The sequence below is a fragment of the Rhea pennata genome, chromosome 28 (assembly GCF_028389875.1).
Source record: "Rhea pennata isolate bPtePen1 chromosome 28, bPtePen1.pri, whole genome shotgun sequence".
NCBI lineage: Eukaryota > Metazoa > Chordata > Aves > Rheiformes > Rheidae > Rhea > Rhea pennata.
The window spans coordinates 5,698,779-5,718,813 of NC_084690.1; the positions used below are offsets into that span (position 1 = coordinate 5,698,779).

General features: G+C 36.4%; 1 protein-coding gene across 2 annotated transcripts in view; it reads right to left on the minus strand.

The window, feature by feature from the left end:
* The window catches only part of KAT6A (lysine acetyltransferase 6A), a 46,536-nt gene that overhangs the window by 18,574 nt on the left and 7,927 nt on the right, over nucleotides 1–20,035 (minus strand). For both annotated transcript variants that reach the window (XM_062596722.1, XM_062596723.1), the window contains 7 exons: nucleotides 7,777–7,885; nucleotides 7,213–7,328; nucleotides 6,881–6,962; nucleotides 6,257–6,392; nucleotides 4,477–4,790; nucleotides 3,159–3,277; nucleotides 412–527 (listed from right to left, as the gene is read on the minus strand). In XM_062596722.1, the coding sequence (XP_062452706.1) occupies nucleotides 412–527; nucleotides 3,159–3,277; nucleotides 4,477–4,790; nucleotides 6,257–6,392; nucleotides 6,881–6,962; nucleotides 7,213–7,328; nucleotides 7,777–7,885 (992 nt within the window). The remainder of the gene's footprint in view (nucleotides 1–411; nucleotides 528–3,158; nucleotides 3,278–4,476; nucleotides 4,791–6,256; nucleotides 6,393–6,880; nucleotides 6,963–7,212; nucleotides 7,329–7,776; nucleotides 7,886–20,035) is intronic.

The window sequence follows — 20,035 nt, forward strand, 5'->3', positions numbered from 1 at the left end:
ATGACATCTTATGCCTGAACAATTTCAATATTTTGTATCATGATGGTACCATGTATAACAAGCCAAAGTCAGATACTCTAATCACTTACATGCTCAATGACAGCACAATACCATATCATTAGCTCAGGCTGCTCTTTCCTCTAAGAGTACAATACGTGAATTCGTTGGGAATCTCCCAAACTGTATTAATACTCACAGCATATATAGGTTGTTACAGAGCTTATTAATTTCTTGGCTAAGCCTAAAAAGACCTCAAGACATCTATAACTACCATGAAGATTATCTGAATGATGTATAAATTGCTTCTGTCCTACATTCAGATAGAACATTTTTACAATTTCTGCACCTGCTGAAGTACAGCTCTCCCATGAATACTGAAGTAGAACACAGGAGAAGAATCTTCAATCATACCTTGAATATTCCTGTGGATATGGGGAGGAGTACCAAGTCTGGATTTCATACTTGCCAAATTCGATGACAGAAGGGCAGCGGACTTGTGGATCAGGAGGCCCAGTCACCCCTACTTTCTGTGCAAAAAAAAAAAAAAAAAAAAAAAAAGTTGTTATGAACTTCCAAGTTAGAGACTTCTAGTTGTAATTTCTGAAATAAATGAAAGTGTTTTTATCTACATAGTCCATCTTCATCTACCTGAACCTATGAAGAAATTAGGAAGATGCACACATTGCTTTCTGACACTAAAACCAACACCAGTCACGCTTCAAGCAAACATTTGATTCACAAAAGGAAGAACTAAATATTTTCATATACTTCCATATACTTTGGTGCTTCCACTACCTTTCACACTCTTACATGCAGTACTCTTAAAGACAAATTACCGCACAGCAGAATTTGATATAATCTTTCAATTCAATTGCTATTTCATTCTCTTATTTTAATATCCAATAATAGAAACAGGTAAACTGCCCCTGAGGTTAGGATATAGAACATTAATCCAATCACTGTCTTCCCAGAAAGTAAATTGTATGTACTACAATGAATGTAATATCTACCAAAACAATTTTTAGTGTACAGCTACTTGCTTATCCTCAAGAGATTAGAAGGAAAAAAAATCAAATAATTAAAAACAATTAAGAAAAATAAAAAATATATTTTAAAATACTTCATACAACCTTTTTCTGACTCTCCAGTAACTATATCAGGGGAACTAAGAAAAAGGGAACTAAATACTTGGTGCTTCAGAAACAAATGCTTGTCAGTCCCGGAAAATATTATCTCAGAAGACTGTCATTCACATAGTTAAAAATCCAAATATTCCCGGTGACTTTGCATTATCATATGACCAACCTGAACTGCAAAGCTCTTAATAAATGAGACAGCTTTTCAAGTAAGAGATCAGATACTAATGTGAAAAATATCAATGAAATACCTATAAGCAAATTGATGCTAGAATGAAACTGTATTCAGGACAATAAGTTAGGGTTTGAAAGGCTAATATTCAAAATTACCACTTTTCTAAGTTTCCTAAGTGGGACTGGTCTAGGCAATATACAGCTCAGAACGTAAGCCACGTATATGTACATTTTAAGGAACTTTATCTAGACACAAAAAGGACAGTAATCTCCTATTGTAATACTTAATCCAAGAGCTCCAAATGGAGCCAGAGTGATTCATATTTCCTTCTTTTCTTACTCAGAGGATAAGCAGAATATTTCAGCAGTCAGCCAAAAAAAGGTCTTAGGAGTCAGACCTTATTACCTGCCTCAGATCCAAAGTCCAACTACTTTAAAATTATCTGCAGATAATCGACAGATTCCTTAAGTAGATAACTCCAAACTACTTTCTTCCTAATCATTTAATTGGCACTCTTTGCATTTCCAGTCTCTTGGGTAATGCAGTTAGCTCAGTGCCATGCACACACCTTTCCTCTATCAGCTCCATCACAGCCCTGCTTAATCCTTTCCCCACCAAAACCAACATCATGCCACTTTTATCCTGAGTATTTAGTCTATACCATGTATTTTCTCCATATAAGGCAAAACAAACAAAAATCACCTCTCTAAAACTTGCTCTTTGTCTGAGCAGGTACTTAGAGAATATTTTCTCCATTTCTGGGTGTGTTTTTTGTTTGTTTGTTTCTGTTTTTGTTTTTTTTTTTAGTATTGGTAAAGTTGGAAGGGCCCTCTGGAGATCATCTAGTCTAACCCTCAAGCAAGTGGCCCATACAGGGATCAAACCCACGACCTTGGCATTATTAGCACCATGCTCTAACCAACTGAGCTAAACCTAACCCCAGTTTTGGGGGCTTACAGTATTTCCGTAGACCTAATACAGACCTTACCTTCAGCTGTTTTTCCTAAACCATAGTTATGCTCAGAAATCCTAGTGTCAAGTGCAATTAACTCAGTAATGCACATGCTGAGTTTTTTTTTGAATTAGCCCTATGACAAGGTCAGAAATAAGTCATATTATACAGCACTGTTATATTTTCACCTGAATAAAAGTTAACTACACTGCACCTTAATCTGTTTTATCACACACGCAGTGTAGTTCAGTCTTTTCACAATTCTTCATTCCTTAATTCTTTTGGTTACAGAGACTATATTCAGTGAATGGAATGAAACCAACTCATGACAGTTTCATAGGTATTATAAACAAAAGTAAAATCACTGAAGAAGGTTAAAAGGACAGTTACACTTGAGAGAAGTCCAACTCATTAAAGTTACCACATAGATTCAAGTAATCTACCTGGCTTCAGGAGGAGTAAGTCATAAAACCATTAAAGTTATTGAGAGGTACAAAATAATACAAGGTACAGGTGGCAATATATACTAACATATTCTAATTAGCTAGAGACCCTACATGATCCATGCTGTTAGCAAATAACGCTCATATTTTATTGCTTTAACAGTCCACATGTATTACCAGCTACTGAACAGCATTGACATAACTCAAGGCTTTCTAGATGCTCACCCTAACTTCTCATACTCTTATGCGCACTTTTATATTAGGCTTCATTTCTTGTAAGGTCAGTTCCTCACTACTCTCAACCAGCAGAAACAAAGTGCATTAGCTTTGTTGACTATGTGCATTAGTCTTTGATGGACTGACTCTCTTAAGAGTCTTTTTTTTCTCCTTGCTATTTTTATTTCTTTGTCAAGTTTGGTACTTACTACCAGACACTGAAATTTTGATTTTACCTGCAATGCTTGCTCCTGAATATCTCTAAACAACTCCATATCTTTTTCAGTTAAGATATCCTGGCTCCCAAAAAAACGCTCCTCGTTTTCCTGTTTTCCATCCCAGCCATCCTGATTGTCTGTAAGTAAGAGAAAATTGTCTTCATTTACCATTTACAAAGGAGTACATTTTTTTTTAGTATAGCAGCAAATAACTTTAGCTGTATTTAGTCACTTTGGCAGACTTTTGATGGGCAAGTTTCTGTGTGCATTTGGGATCATAAAGGCAGAAGCAGATCTGCACTTGTGATCATGTCAAAAATAATGTCAGGTATTTAACCGAGTCCCACCATTTCAACATTCATAGTATCATGATGGCATTTATAACAACGAGATGAGTTCGGAGAAATGGCTTACCATTGTGCCTGTTTCTCATAAACAAGGATTCCAACTACCTAAAGGCTACATATTGCACAGCCAAAGCCAAGACAATTATGTTCTCACCCAAGAAATGGCCCTCCCATTTAAAAAATAAATAAATAAATAAATAAATAAAGACACTTCACCTCACCTCCAAACCATTAAGATGTATTATAATTCTTCTAGCATCAGTCAGGCTAATACATATAACTATTCTAAAGCTACAATCCTTGTACATTATTGTAAAATATTACCCATTGCTTGCTGAGGTACGGTTAAAACTATGAGACTAATCAATAAGACTGTAAAGATCTTAATGTAAAGGTTGTATCAAGTTGCAGTCACCCATTAATGCCTTAAGCTAGAAAAGAAAATAAAAGAAAACAACCCCCCAACACCCTGTGTTTAAAAGAAGAGAAGTTTTACGCAGGGAAGTGAGGAACACTGTTTGAAGTCTGCTTCTCTACAGTTGAGAAAATTAAGAATCTTTTGCACATGAGCACAAACCATAAATTGGAGTTTTTAAGATGAATTTTAGCTATTTATTTCCCATTTCCATATTATTGTTCTTATTTTCATTAACCACTGCATATTACTCCCTAAATTACTTTTTCAATGTGACATTTTTTTGCACATTTCTTAGATTATCTGTCGGTCCCTCATTATTAAAGGGCATTTTACCAACAGTAATCATTTAGTTCTCTTCATGTCTAGATGTATATATTGAGAAAAAGGTCTGCAGAATGACTTCCATTTTCAAACTCGTATTCTACCATGATGCATGAATGATCACTGCATTTGAGTGTTACTTCCAGCTCCAAATTCCTATCCTCTACATTCCAGTCACTTCATCATCTTAGTCTTTGAACATTTTCTTGGAGTAGAGGATACTTACATTGGCAAGGTGAAAAATCTTTACCTGTGGGCCATTCTGAAGTGCTAGATTTCCTGGTACCCTTTTTCCTGATCCTATATTGCTGAGAATAGTCCACCACTTCCCCTCGAGCTTTTCGTCCATCAGGGGAGGGAGTGAAGAATTTAGTAAGGCCATCTATAAGCCCTTTGGTTTTCTTATTAAACTTCAAGGTGGTGCTGCCATCTCTGCAGAAGTCCAAGACATCTGTCTGCTCCAGGTATCCTCCTTCTGATGATGCTGACTGGCTGGACAGAGTCATCTTTCGCTTCCGGCCCCGACCAGGGCCAGTTCGAACTTTGCTGAAGGGGCCTTTTGATCTAAAGAATCAGAAGGGTAAAGATACAGTCAGAAGATCTGGTGAAAGGGTTTCTTTTAAGCTGCAAAGTGGGCTAGCACATTTCTTACCTATTTGTTAATCGCTGAGAAGCTAAACGTGATTAATTTAATAATAAAGGAATAGTCAAGAATCTGCATATCCTACAGGAGCAAGGATTTTAAACTCCTCGGTAGAAGTACTGCACTATTTTGCATGCAGAATATGCACATTTGCTAAGAATCTAAGAATCCATACTGCTCTTGATCATGTTAACAGAAACAGTGCTGATCTCCAACCAGTCATCTTTTAGGCTAGAAATTTTAAAACTCCATTGAGACAACTGAGTAGCTAACACTTTTCAAAGGAATTACCCTAGACTGTCCGCTGTTTCAGGAGGACTGACAGATTTTGGCTATATTCTTTGCAACTAAACAGGATAGAAATGGCTGCTCTTTCCTAAAAAAAAATAATCTAGCATCTGTACATAACCCTACAGGTACACTTTGCTAGCAAATTGGTGAAATAAATGCAAAAAACAGTGAAATGGTGAAATAAAAAGAAAAATCAGCATTAGCAGATAGGTAGCTTTCATTTTACTACTTGGAATTAAATGGATGATTCCTCTAAATCATAGTATCACAGAACACTGAAAATTAAAATATTTAAGAGATGTTCCCTCTACTTTTTCAGGTATTAAACCTCTTAAGATTTTTTGTAGAATATTCTTTGATGGTGTTCCTTAGAAGCAAGTGTTGGCTCAACATTCTTTTTAAGCTGGCTTGAAGCTCAAACCAGCTTCCTGAGTCATGTTCTTTGGCCATTTCCTCCCCTGCACGGTCAACAGTGCTGCATCACAGCAAGCACTGCACAGCAAACATAACTCAAGAAATAGCTGACTGAGAAGTAATCCAAACAATTTCCCCCAACCAAACTCTAATTGCCCCACAAAAACCGTGATAAAGTCACAGAATCCGTCCCATGTAGAGTGCTATGCAAGTGCAAAAAACGTGGCTGAAAGCAGGGAATGGGCAAGTATTTTTTGGCAGCAGTATCAGATTAAATGTGACAAACTACAGCCTCATCAGCTTTATTTTAGATTACTTAGATTCTGTAAGCATCAATAATAGGTCTTGAGAAGTGCAAAGCAAAAACAGCTATGCTGGGAGAAGTAGCCATTCAGCAGAACAGACTTGATGCAAACAGCAAAAAATTTACCTGATTGTTAAGGTATAGCCCAAAATTAAACAGTTATTTATTACAAGCAGTATAAAATCTAGGAACAAAGAGGCACTGAAAAAGTGCTTTTATTTTTTTACTGTACTATTCAGAAATTACATTCTGTATTAAGGAATAATGTAAACCTCTTCACTGTAAAAGAAATTTTCTCACAGAGAACAGATAAGACACTTCAGAAACATCTGTCGTCCTACAAAAATGACAATTTATTCCTCTTTATAAGAGACTTACGTTGTGTTTTGGTTCTTTAACCTGTTTTTGGGACGTCCTATTGGGTTAGCATAGCGCCGTTTTATCTGTGCTGCCTTCTTGTGTAACAGTTTCCTTCCTTTCTTCCGTGGTCGACATATCTGACATATCCACATACCTGTAAAGACAAAAATCCCCAACACTGGATGCAAATGGGATCTACATAGGATGAAAGGAAAATTATGGGCCTGACAGAATACAAATCTTAAAAAGAAGATAAAAACAGTCCCACAGGCCCCAAAATCAGACACACGAAAATTCACATATATGATCTAGCAATATAAATTGAAGTCTTACTCCCTCCCCAAGATGAACCTCCTACAACTATTCAGGAATTCACTTTAATTGGTATGTATCTCAAAGATTTTTTCTAAAACTATGCACAGATAGTAATGTACAGGAAACAAAAGGTGAGAATAGAAAATGGTGAGAATGGATATGCAAATTTGACCCTCCCCAGACTGACTTTATAGGTTCTAATACTGAAAAGCAATGATGTAAAGAGCGAGTTAAACGTAGGTAAGAGAAAAGATAAGGAAGCACTTTCTACTCATCGATCTCCTCCAACATCATCCTTAATTACCATTTTCATCAAAAAGTCCTCACCTTTTGGCATCCTGGTAAGAGGGGGGTCACAGCACTCCATGTGAAAGCCACGGTCACATGAGTCACAAAATAGCATGTTATCCTGTGGAAGAGAGATAAAGTTAATCTTGCTTTAGATCTGCATCAAGCCCTCCATTAATTTGTCACCATCTCAGAGAACGTGCGCATAGTTCTTAATTAGTTACATCATCATATTTCACAGGTCTTAGAAAGACTAGCAGACAAACAGAAGCTGCAAATATTTGATTCCATAATGACTTAATTTTGTATTTTAGCAGAACATCCACAAGACTAACATTCTATTCCTGCAGTCCACAGCTTACTCTACTCACAGCATTTTTGCCCTGATCTCGACAGGAACTGCATGTTTTACACTCGATGCACTGCCATCGTAAGGCTTTCACTCGAACTGTCAGCTCTGGAGAAAACTTCAAACAGGATGGATGACCTATTGAAACACGAGAAAAGCGATAATAACAAAACTATTTCAGTGCTGTTAACACTTACAGATGATGTGATGAGATAATTTGGGCAATTATGCATTTCCTACTCCTATTTTTACATGCCTGTCTATTCTTACCTAGTTATAACATGAAAACAATACCCTAAATACCGTGCAGCAGGCCCATGTACAAAAGCACACCAAGATGCTCTTTTTAATAACTGAAGTGAGAGACATAATAAAACTGGTCATCATCACCGCATTCTTAAAGCAAGCTTTAGGGGCCAAACGAATTATTTGCATGTTAAGTTTAACTTAACTGCTTTCACCTAGAAGCACGAGATTCAGCTCTATTAACTGCATTAACAGATACATGTTCCAGATACATATGGGTCAGAATTAGTCACTACACTAGACCTCTACTCAAATAGCTGTACTGTAAGCGGCCACCTACCACTGTTGCCACAGTCAGCACAAGAAATGAGCTCTTCAGGTTTCTTCTCCCGATTTTGTTCTTTTGTACCAAGGCAGAAACTGCAGATTGGAATTGGTTCTGCAACCGGCTGTGAGAGGGATGGGGGGTGGGGGAGAAATAAAGAGGTTAAAGAGAGTTTTTGAATTTCTATTCTACTGCCCATCTGCACAGGTAAGGGGGAAAAGTATACACAAAAATCTTATCAAAAATTATAAGAGTATGCTGTTTAGCACTCAACATCCGTACAGCAGAAGAAAATGTTTGATGTCTATTAAAAAAAAAAAAAAGTTCAGGAGGCTTAAACACTACGTAGGACAAAAGAAGTATTTCAGATGAGGCACAATATTACCAAAATAACAAATAGGTATTAACTAATCAAGCATACTTTCAGCCTGGAATAAGTAGGAGGATTTTAAATCAAAGGACTGATGCTTTACATCAGCCTCCCCAAAGAAGTAATGACTGCAACAAACTGATTGGTTTTAAAACGGCGATTGAACAACTAACAAGAGAGAAAAAATAACCTGACTACATGTAATATTTGGTGCTGGATTTCATAATCTAGCACCTTTTCTCTAATCCAAGTCCACATTTTCCTAAAACAAGTCCGTAACTTACAGTTTTAGGAACAAAGATAAAAGGTAAATTTAATTTAGAAAATTATATCAAAAATATGCTACAATCATGTTTACAATACTGGAAATGTGAAAAAAAGTTACATTATAGTACCTTTCAAACACATTCTTTGTATAGGTGTATTATGTTAAATTTCAAATTTCACCTACACATTTTGCAGAGCATATTACACAATTACATATGCACGTATTGCTAATTACTGAACATAAGCATATGACACAAGAATGTGTTGGAATCTTTATTCCGGCTAAGCCATTGCAACAGCTATTTCCAGAGTATTTTACAGAAATCAGTTTGTTTTACATTGCAATAATACAGCTTGAAACAGTGCACAGATGCAGTATACTTACAGACTGAAATGTATTCTTCAAAACATCCACTAGATGGACGCAATCGGAACACACAGCTTAGAAATTTCTTAGTATACTATTTCAAATTAAGCTACACAACATGGAATGATACCCAGGAATGAAAGCCTAAAATTCCTCATAATGAATACGTGTTTATATTAGCCTTTGGGTAAATCCCAGAAGATATTTAAGTGTAACATAATAAGAAATCATCTAAAGCCTATCAAACTACATCGGCAGCAGCATGTTTGTATGTTGAGCTTTGAGGGATTCCACTTTGTTCGTTCTGGGAAAGAGAAAACACCACAACTGTAGATAACAATGCCAAGCACACAAACCATTTATCTCCTGGTGAGAGGAGAAAACTAGCACTTTCCTTTTCGTGGAAAGCCAGGAGGATCTCCCCAGCCACAGTCACCATAGCAACGTGGGCCAAATCAGCTACATAGGGATTCTGCACCCCCTTTAACACTGGAAGAACAGACTGACTGTATACAAAGCCTTTTCTTCTGTCCACGACTAGACTCCAGATGCCACACAGCCAGCTGTTTGTAGTCAGTATAAGGATTATTGGGGTAAAATCATGTATTGAGGATCTGTCAGTGTTTTAATTTCTTTGGAATCAAAATTTCAGGAATTAACTTTTACCCTTCTATATTCTCAGAAGCATTCTTATTCCCTTGTCTTCTTACCTGCAATCTCTTCCTGAGGAGTACTTACTTGCCTCAGCACAAACTATTATCAATTAATATTAATCTTTCCCGTAAGAACAACATCTGGGTTCTTGGGGTTTTTTTTGTTGTTGTTGTTTTGTTTTGTTTTGTTTTTTTTGCTATATTATCTGTATCTCACTACTACACAGTGGACCAGTATCATTATTCCTATTTACAAATAAGAAAATGCTCAGAAAAAGCTCCTCGAGTAATGTCACCAAGCAGACCAGCAACAGGACTGAAGAATGCATTGATCCCTGTTTAAGCACCTACTTGTCCTCTCTGAAAGAAACGCAATGATTTTATTGATTCACAACAAAGATGTAGTATAATGGTTTATGTACCCTCAAAACAACTTCAGCATGTTCACTCATCCTTTATATTTAGTTATATATTAGTCCAGTCATTTAAAATTAAAAAAGAAAAAAACCCACAAATCTCATTAGATTCTTTTAAATAAAGCATATTGTAACTTCCACAAAATTACAACAGCAGTTTTGCCAGAAATCATCTCTTAATGTCATTTAACATCTCAGAATTGTCTCTTTTCCTCTCATCACAGGAAAGTTCATTTCAGTCCAAAGTGATGATGATTTTTCATACAGGATGTCGACTGCATCGTAACCATCTTTCAGAGAGAAAGTAAAGAGAAACATTTATCTTTTCTAATAGCAAACCTTTAAAGTGACAGAACATTATACAGCAACAGTTTCCCTGCATAAACAGCTAAACCTTACTTTCTGACATAAACAGTTTGCTGATTTCTAACTCAGGGTTAAGAGTCAACGTGGTATTAAAAGCTGCACCATGAAATGCTAAGGTTTAAGTTCTGTATTACAAAACCAATGACGCAGAAGAAAGCTTAACAATGACAACTAAGTTACGACAAAATCACTTATAGTAGGCTCTTGTTAGCTTTGAAATTACCAAATAAATGTAGAAATAATTACTATCAAAGTGTTCCCACACACACACAAAACACAACACTCATAACCTGAAAACCCAGAGTATCCTTGCTTTGAACATAGTAATGCTCTGTGATACCGTAACAGAACAAGCACAATTTTTATATATTTTTATATAAAAGGAGTAGTAATACTACTACTTTCAGAACCAAATTCTACATCAAACCTCAATGTAAATTGCTTTCATATTTCAAGAAAATATTTCTGGTTCTAGTTCAAAGGACTGTCAAATGATAATTTAACTCACACACTTCCCGTAAGTTGAAGGTACCTACTCTGCCTATCACACTTCATTGAAACAAAGTAGTAGTAAGCACTTAGACATGCTGTCAACATACAGTCACAATTAAACAACCAACAGAATTCCTTCCTCCCACATACAGGTGATCACAGTAGCACCTGGAGACTACTTATTTATGGAGAAGAGCAGTACCCCAAAGCATAAGATAATGAATCCAGACCAAACATACTGGATGATTCTGGCAATCATACAGTAAGACATGATATTTTTAATGATCCTTTACGGATTACATCAAGGATGCATTTGGTCAAACATCTGCAAGTGCAGCGAAATGGACATGTCATGGTTACACCTGATTAACCTTAGTGAACTGCAGTATAACTGCAGAAAAGATACTCAAACTTTAGGCACCACTTAGAAGACAGACTACACTAGCACCACTCTGCAATTATGTTTTTCAATTTTTTTTGAAAAATGAATGAGAATGAGAAGTGAATGCGTTTCTTTCATCTGAAAGAAACACAAGCCGAAACCCCCAATGAAGACAGTTATGTAGTTTGAACAACTGACTACCTTGAAAAAGCATGAAAATACAAAAGCGAATTTCTTCAATAGCCAGGCTCTGGTCAACATCAGAGCAGACACCATGGAATATGGCAAATCAGATTAAAAAAAAAAAAAAAAAAAGCGAGAGAGAGAGAGAGAGACAAAGAAATGCATGATTTTTGGCAGCAGAATTAGGTGTACATGAAAGATAGCTTAAGAAATAACAAATTATTATTGAGTAGCAAGCAAGAAATATAAAGAGAACATAACACCCTGTAAGAATGGGTTGAGAGAATAAATGGGAAAAGGTTTCTTGCAGGGAGCAGACGATAAAATGGTAAATAATGGTGCAAAAAAAGGGAAGAAATATTCCCATCTATTTCTGTTTTATCAATTTAAATATCACAGGATATACAACAAGATTATCAAAGAGAAATTATACTATCAAGACTACTACAAAGACTGTGTGTCTAGTTCTAATATTCACATAATAGCAGGATAGGGCAATAGAATTCAATGGAGGGGCAATAAAATTGTTCAAAAACAGGAGATATCTGGAAATGAATACATTCAGGGTATAGGAATGACTAAGAAAACAATTTGGACACTACACATAAGCAGTTATACATGGAAGAAACATTCAACAGTAAAAGAGTTACCTTTCTGATGATGGCAATAGCATATGAACCAATTTCTGACAGGCACAATCTTGGAATGAACTATTATTTTCTATATGCAAGGTCAGTTAATAAAGAGAAAAAGACAAAACAAGAAAAATCCACAGCCAACAGACCTATAGACATTAAGAAGCTCTTTTCAATGTGCAATGGGTAAAGAATCCTAAGCGCAGCACTTACTACAATAGATCATAGAATTATTACCAAAAACATAAGAAACATAGAAGCATTCAGTAAACATCTGTTCTTTGTTCTGGGAGAAAGCTACTGATGTAATCCTACCAAACGATGCCAATGAGATGCCTTCTCTGCAACCCTAAGTATTTACAGTCTGCCTAAGTTAGAGGTAATACACCAAAATCAGTAATGCCAATAGCTGACGTTACCAATTCGAACCTTCACAATGCTCTTTAAAGATCTGTTTCTGTAGACTTTCCCAAGAAATAACAACTTCAACAAGTGATAACTTAGAAGCATTAAATACGTCCTTTTTGTTGATACGTTCTTATCAACACTGAACCCTGAAGTCATTTTTTGAAGAAAAGCCACTTTGCTGGCTAGCCCAGGTCATTTGACAAAGCAACGTTCTAGCCAAACCTGAACAGTAATACAACTTTTCATGTATCTTGTGTCTGTAGGAAGTTCATGAGCAATTTATTTAACCAGAGAGAAATTTAAAGAACCCCAATACAGTTAACATTGTAAGTTAATTTTTCTCCTTTCTTCTAGTCAATGTCAGGGCATATTCTATTGATGTCCATAGTCCTTCAAATTTGGAAGCCCATCATGTAAATACAGTTTGGCTTTGGAAGAACAAGATGAAAGATTTTATCCTTCACAGCTTGACTGTTTCCTGTGTTTACCACTTCTGAAACTGTAAACAAATACTTAACCGCCTTCACAAAACAAACTAGTTCAAATTTGGAAAAATACAGAATAAGATACTAGTAGCATTCAAAATGTTTTAGAGTAATTGATTAAATTATGATAACTTAAAGTGGAAAGATAAGGTTGCTCCCTATCCAAAGCTTCTGTGTGAGGCAGTGTTATGCTAAGGATGCAAAGATCTCACTGCTGGTGTGTTTGTTCAGCAAAGAACATCCTGGCAAGTGAAGAATGCAAGCACACAATGAAAGATCCGGGAAAACAAGACTGGAAGCAGCCAGTTCAGTTTCATACTGCAAATTTTTGGCAGACATTCAATTCCTCCTGCTGTTTTTCTCGCAACCACATCTATCTATGTAATGTCACCAGATCCAGAGAGGGAGAGAGTCAGAGCGAATGAGAATGACACTGTCTTACAGTCTGCCAGCCTCTCAGCACATGCTGTTACTATACAAAGGATGTCTAGAAATCCAACATGCTTTACAGATTCACAGACTGTGCCCACTCCTAAAAGCAACTACAGAGAAGAGAGGTGCCTATGAAAAAGCAGAGAGAGGGACAAAAAAAAAAGTATTTAAACGCTTCAGTTTCAGCCAATCTTTCTGCTCTGTAGCCTTCTTAATTCAGGAAGATTGAGACTGGAAACTTCAAAACTCACAGAAAAAGCCACTACAGCCAAGCCACTAGCCCACCCCATCAGCGCTCACTGTCAGTAAGCTGAATGCACTATCCTTCCTCTAAACATTTTTGCACTATCAGCAGCCCACCAGATACACAGCACCATCTTTGCTCCATCATTATATGTCTGCTTGTGGCAGTCACTGTGGCTGAGACCCAGTAAGCGCAGGATTAAAGCTAACGCAAAAGAAACAAACACAGGCCGATACCGACACTCTTCTCTTTCACTGTTTAAGATGCCCTCAACAGTAGAGCCCCAGAGAGGTAATCTGCAACTACTAATGTCTACAGAACTCTACTCGCTACAGGGTATTATCTAGGAGCATGGACAGATGGTTCCTGAGAATTAATGTTGGGTTTTTAAAAAACAAAACCAAACTCCAAAAAAGCAAACCAACCAACCAAACAAAAAAATTCTCCAAGTGACAACCTATTGCTTCTCACTTCAAATATCTGATGCTACTGCAAAGATCTGCCTCAAATACTGAAGTAACTGGATAGAGTAGATGAACCAGAAAAACAAGAAGGGAAGTACAGCCTACACCAGATGAAGAAAATGATTTAAAACATGAGGTAACATGTTTCAATGAGCAGGGCATCAGAAAGTCTGGATTATACTCCATGCCTTTTATGCAGGAAGGTGGGGAAGGAAATTGCTTCGGCGCCTGTGCCTCAGTAAAACAGGACTAGTGATGTTTATACTACCAAAGTAATTTTACAAAGAATGTTTTCTGTTGTATATAGTGAAACCAGCATAATTTGCGAAGTACTATTCAGTAATATCAATTTGTGGCAGTGCTGTGTACAGCTTTTTTTGCATCTGGAGAGTCACGCACCTTTCTTATTCCAAGTATCATCAAATCCCAATTCTTTATGATCTCTGATAACAATGTGGCAAAGGAACAATATGGATCAACTTAAGATTAAAAGAGAAATTTCTTAAAATACGGTTTGCGGTCAAGAAAACAATGTTAAGTGTATTTTATGAATCACATGAAAGACTTACATTAACACGTGTATGTATTTTTCCAGTGTCAATGGATATTTTGTCTCCAATTCATTTGGCTGGGTCTCATTTGAGAGAATTAAGCGTATTTATATGGCAGAATACACAGTCTAAAATATGACTGCATTAAAATGAACCTAAGGGAAAAGATGAGAAAGAAGTATACAGTGGAAATGACAAGTATGAAATACATATTGTCTTCATAACAGAAATAAAATGACCTCGTAAGAGAGGTCATTAAAAAAAGAAAACTTTTTAAAATTTTAAAATAAAATACTTTCAAAATAAGTCTACTCTTGTTTGGAGAAAGACTACTGCAACGGAGACAGTCTGAAATGCTAACTACTTGGAATATGAAGGTTAATAGCTTAGATATTACTGCAACATATATGGGCTGAATTCTATGCAGCAATCATGACATTTTTAAATTCAGGGGAAAAAAATAACAACAATGTGCATACTAACTGATGCTGACATTCAAACAGAAAAAATTACCTCAGACGTGTACATAAGAAATTTACAGAATCTCAATTTGAAATATTTAGACAGTTCATCATTAAACAAACTTCCCAGAGCTAACAACTCCTCTAATCACAGGACTAAAAGAATTCAAGATTTGTATGTCACAGTCAGAATTGCACGCCAAGATTTTCTGCCTGCAAATTATTGGGCAAGGGTGACATATGGAGGAAGACTCAAATTTCTTAATTTGCAACCAAAAGAAATCCACTTTATTTGACCCTCTGACTCAGGAACATGGCAGTTCAGGTTACTGAGGTTTTCTTTATTCAAAGCTATATCATTTAAATTCTGTCTCCCACATATTGCCCCAGTTTTCTAATTTTCATGAGAATAAGGAATGTTATCTTATGAACAACAGATGACCACATCACAATTTTAGATGAAACAATATTTCTAAGTCAGACTTCCACAGCTGCAGAAGCAAAACACACCCTTCAAACCAACAAAAATGTCAAATTAAAAGTTTAACTCCTCCCACTGGGAACAGTCTGCATTCCACGACACTTCTGTTTTTCACAGAAAATAAGCAACTTCAGCGTTAACTTTGACTTCCAAAAAGGTTTTATTTAGCAGAAAGTTTTGCAATCATCTAAGTAATTTTCATGTATGTAGTAAATTATTCCATCTTTAGGCATTGTACACTGCTTAACCTTAACATTATTTGTCCCCATGAAAGAAAGGAAAACACTTTGATTAGAATACAAACACAAACTAACAAAAATATCTAACAACGCAGAGACTCACGTAAAAATGATAACAGAGAAGGCACGAAAAGGACTGTAAATGAGAATTCAGTGCAGGCTGAAAATATCTGATCCAGGGTCACTATCTGCAATTTACTCGGGATACCCAAACAAGCACAACTATGTGACCAAACTTTATGTATTAAGATCTACCTTGAACACTAGATTTAAAAGAAGAAAAAAAAAAAGAAGAAGAAGAAAAAGAAAAACCACAACAATCCATACCCCTCTGCATACATCCCTTCACTATCAAAAATCAGTCACTCAACATCATGTAACACTCTTCACAGAAAGGTTTCACGAAGTCCCACGTTCCTGGACCACAGTCCTCATTAGTATGTCAAATAGCACAAAGGCTCCAACAGCAATTCTTCTTCCCCCACCCCTGGGCCCTCTGCACAAGCACAGGGCACTCTTTACGTAGGCAGCCTGATGCAGACTGTAAAAGCAAGTCTGGCAAGAACCCAAATAGGCACAGATAAAACCTTTTCCATCAGAGATCTGCTGCTGAGAAACTGCCCACATGAAGGCACCCTGCATTTTCAAATCCATGTGAAATGTATGTGCTGAAGAAAAGTAGTCAGTCACTACAGCTTTACGGATAGATTTTTTTTTAAAAAGTATTCAGTATTAGCACAAAACAAAGGCATCTATTTTTTCTCCCCTTGAGATCATTACAACAGAAATTGCTAATCAGTAAGGTCCATGCAAAAAATGAAGCTTATTTATTGTCACATTGAACAGCAGTACTACTTCCTTTTCTTTCATATGGGCTTTCAAGAAATTCACAGTGGGTCCAGACAAACTCACAAGATCCAGCACTGCAATCAAGAGACTTTATTACTAAATTTTCAGGATTGAAACTTAAGGACTGAGGAGACACCTAATTCTTGAGGGAGGAAGGGGGTGGGCAGAGGACACTATATATTCTTAAAGAATTTTAACTTAAGTCAAACAGACGTATCTGCAAGCTACATAGGTCACAGATTTTTCTGGGCCTTTTTAAAAAAAGATTAGACTAGAGAGAATAACAGAAACTGAGAGAAAACAAGTAGAAAAGGTGATTTTCTTTATAATTCGAAACACCACTAGTTTTGACAAAATTCCCATTTTACTCATGAAAAAAATGGAGATGGAATGGTGATTCAATTTGTGGATACTGAGATTCAAAAGCAAAGATTCTGAAATAGGAAAAATTCTGTTATCATAGTTTTGTAATACTTATGCAGATATTTAGCTTTATAGCAAGATCCATAATTTGCTCTATCCAATTTTTAAGAATACAGTGAACTAATTGAGGCATTAACAATCAGAAGTGCTGGCAATTCATGGATCTTCATAGCAACACGCTGGGAAAAAAATAATTATTTTTACGTTGTAATTCATGATTAATATATGGGTCCACAGACTGATTAACTGACCTACAAAAGTATCTCAAAGCAAGCAAATATGTTGCCAGTGGGATTCCGTTTCCTACGCAAGGGTCAATACCTATGGATGCACTTCTCTCATTTCCGATCTCACCACAGGTTCAGGTTTACCACAACAGCAACGGCAATTGAAAGAGAGATTCCTGAGTGATGAAACTAGCAATGAATTACAATTTCCTATCCAATGCATGAAGCAGTATCAGTATCTGTTCCAAGGAAAGGCGTTCACATAGCCAAAAAAACTTTTGAGAACAGAGAGGTTAAAGTCAGGCTTACACAACAAATAAGGTGCAGACCTGAAGAGATGGAATGAAGAGTACATGACTTATTACAGCTCATTAGGATAAATTTAGCTTGCAACCCTTTAAAGAGGCAAGTAGCAGTAACACATATCTACCTGCATACTCCAGAGAGGACAGTGGTCAAAGGAATTGGCAATGTCACACAGAGGATTTCTTTCCCAGATTTTCTGTTGATTGCATATTTAGCAGTTATTTTAAGAACATGGAACCTCTTGAATAAAAAAGACATTACTTCATTTAATACTAATGCCTTTTTAACTATTTTTTTCTACCACAATGACTTACAATAAAGTGTAATAGCAGAAAAGGAGGACACTGCACCAAGCACAAACTTGCTGGGAAACTAGGAGAAGGCCAGGGAGAGAATTATATACCATCATTCTCTCTACTGTTTTTCCTTCCTGTTACATAACAAAGCTAACACTGGAACCAGGCTGTTATTTATTTAACAATATTCTCCATCATCCACCCTCCTGGTCTGACCTTACTTTAAAGCTCTGCAATAAATAAGATTCCTTTATTAACCACAATTCAGAGATGTGTCATTCCGTATATGCCAACAATCTCCAGCACAGAAAGCACTAACAGCAGGGATCCAGCCAACACATTGGACCAGTTTCATTTCATTGAAGCCTAGCATCCTATATTCAGTTTCTGCTGAAGCTGTGTCAGAGCATGCTGTCACAAACACTTCCTCCCCAGTAGTATCCAGCCATTGACATAGCTGCTCTATCACAGTAGCATCTGATGTCTTTCGAAGTTAACAGTATTCCAGATTCTGCCAGACCTCCTGTTGGTCTCATTCTGGAGCACTCACCCCGTCAAAATGCATCATCTTATTGTATCCATTCACAGTTGCTCACGACAGTAAAATTTCTGACCCACTTAAATTTGGTCTATTATTACAAACTGCTTCACATATTCACATGTGAATCAAGTTTGGAGTAATTTTTTAGCACTTAGGTTTCCAGAATTACACAGAATACAGATGGAGGCCATCTGTTATGAACCATGACTTTTTAGACAGAGAAGTACAGTCTTGTCTTTCAAGGAACCTGCTGGAAGAGAGTCAATCCTAATCCTACTCCAGCTGAGAGCTAAAGCTTGAAGAGCACCCTTGGAGGGCAAGGGTGAGCTCTTCAACTATAATTACAGTGCTCTGCCACCCAAAATAAACTAACCCACAAATAACTTCCCTACTAGTAATGGGACAGTTCTTTGCTTTAAGAAATAGAATTAACAGGTATTACTTAAAATGGGCACAATTTAGCAACAGTTATCACATACTTAATGGCCTCCAAAAGAACTATGATGTCTTCTTAGCAAAACAACTTTCTGAAAGGATACAAGAAGTTAGGCTTCATCTGGCAAACACAATGAGTGCACACAAGGATCTTGAATTATTATTTATAATGGGAAAAGACCTAAAGGATGCTGCACATGTAATACCCCCTCAATTAAAATTATAAATAAAGATAGACAGATATAAATAGCAAAACAAAATGAGGAAACAGATATGCCACTAGAAACACAAGAGGTAATACCAAAGTAAATATTGCTCTAACAATCCTCCTATTATTCAATCAAAAAGGTTTTCCTGATTTTTTTTTTTTTTAAGGAAATATATTCAGAACGGTTTTAACAGACCTTGATACTTTCAGATGTACTATAGGACAATATTCAGCTATTTACTTAAAGGCTACTGCGTCTCTCTCTAATTTTAACTGACATAAAAAGCAGTTTTAAGGAGAGTGCAAATGGAGATCAATTAATATGACTGATACTTTCCTTTTAGTTACAACAAACTGTCCTACTTTTTGTTCTACGATCACATTTCAAATGCTCTGGAAACATCCACCATATACAGCAACTATTTCAATATCCCTTTGGATTAGCTGACTTCTTGTTATCACATTTGTTATAATAATAAGTTTACGGACATTCTTACAGCCATTTAAAACTGTTCTGTAGCAGTTACCAACAGAAATAGAAGGTTAGCTATTTCCACCTAGACTCTCCAGCCTTAACACCTTCATCTTATTACTGTCTAGTTCCTCACAATAATATTGCACACAAGATCGTGGCCTTAAAGAGTGCTAAACACTGTTGTACTGTAATATTGTAGTAACTGCTGAATTGCAATAATACTATATGAAACATTAAAAGTACTAAATAGCATTGTTAATTGCAGTCATACAGCAAAAACACCTTACATAGGCCACACAAATAGTAAACCGGATTTCTATTTGTTAAATGTCACTACTATTTTTGTTTACAGTGAATACACGAAGAGAATACACAGGGCAGTGACATATCATATTCTGGCACTGTGAGGATAAGAGCATTATTTAGTATTTCTCAAAAACTGCTTCACTAATATGGTAACACAGTTTGCCTGGACTTTTAGACAAATATTATACTCCGGTCTACTACATCTTCATTAGTTTTTGTCTACAGCTATTATTCAAGTTGTGGCTGGATTCTTCCTTCTAGATTGACTATCATGTTACACAAATCTGAGATCCAGTTAAACAGTTCCAAAGG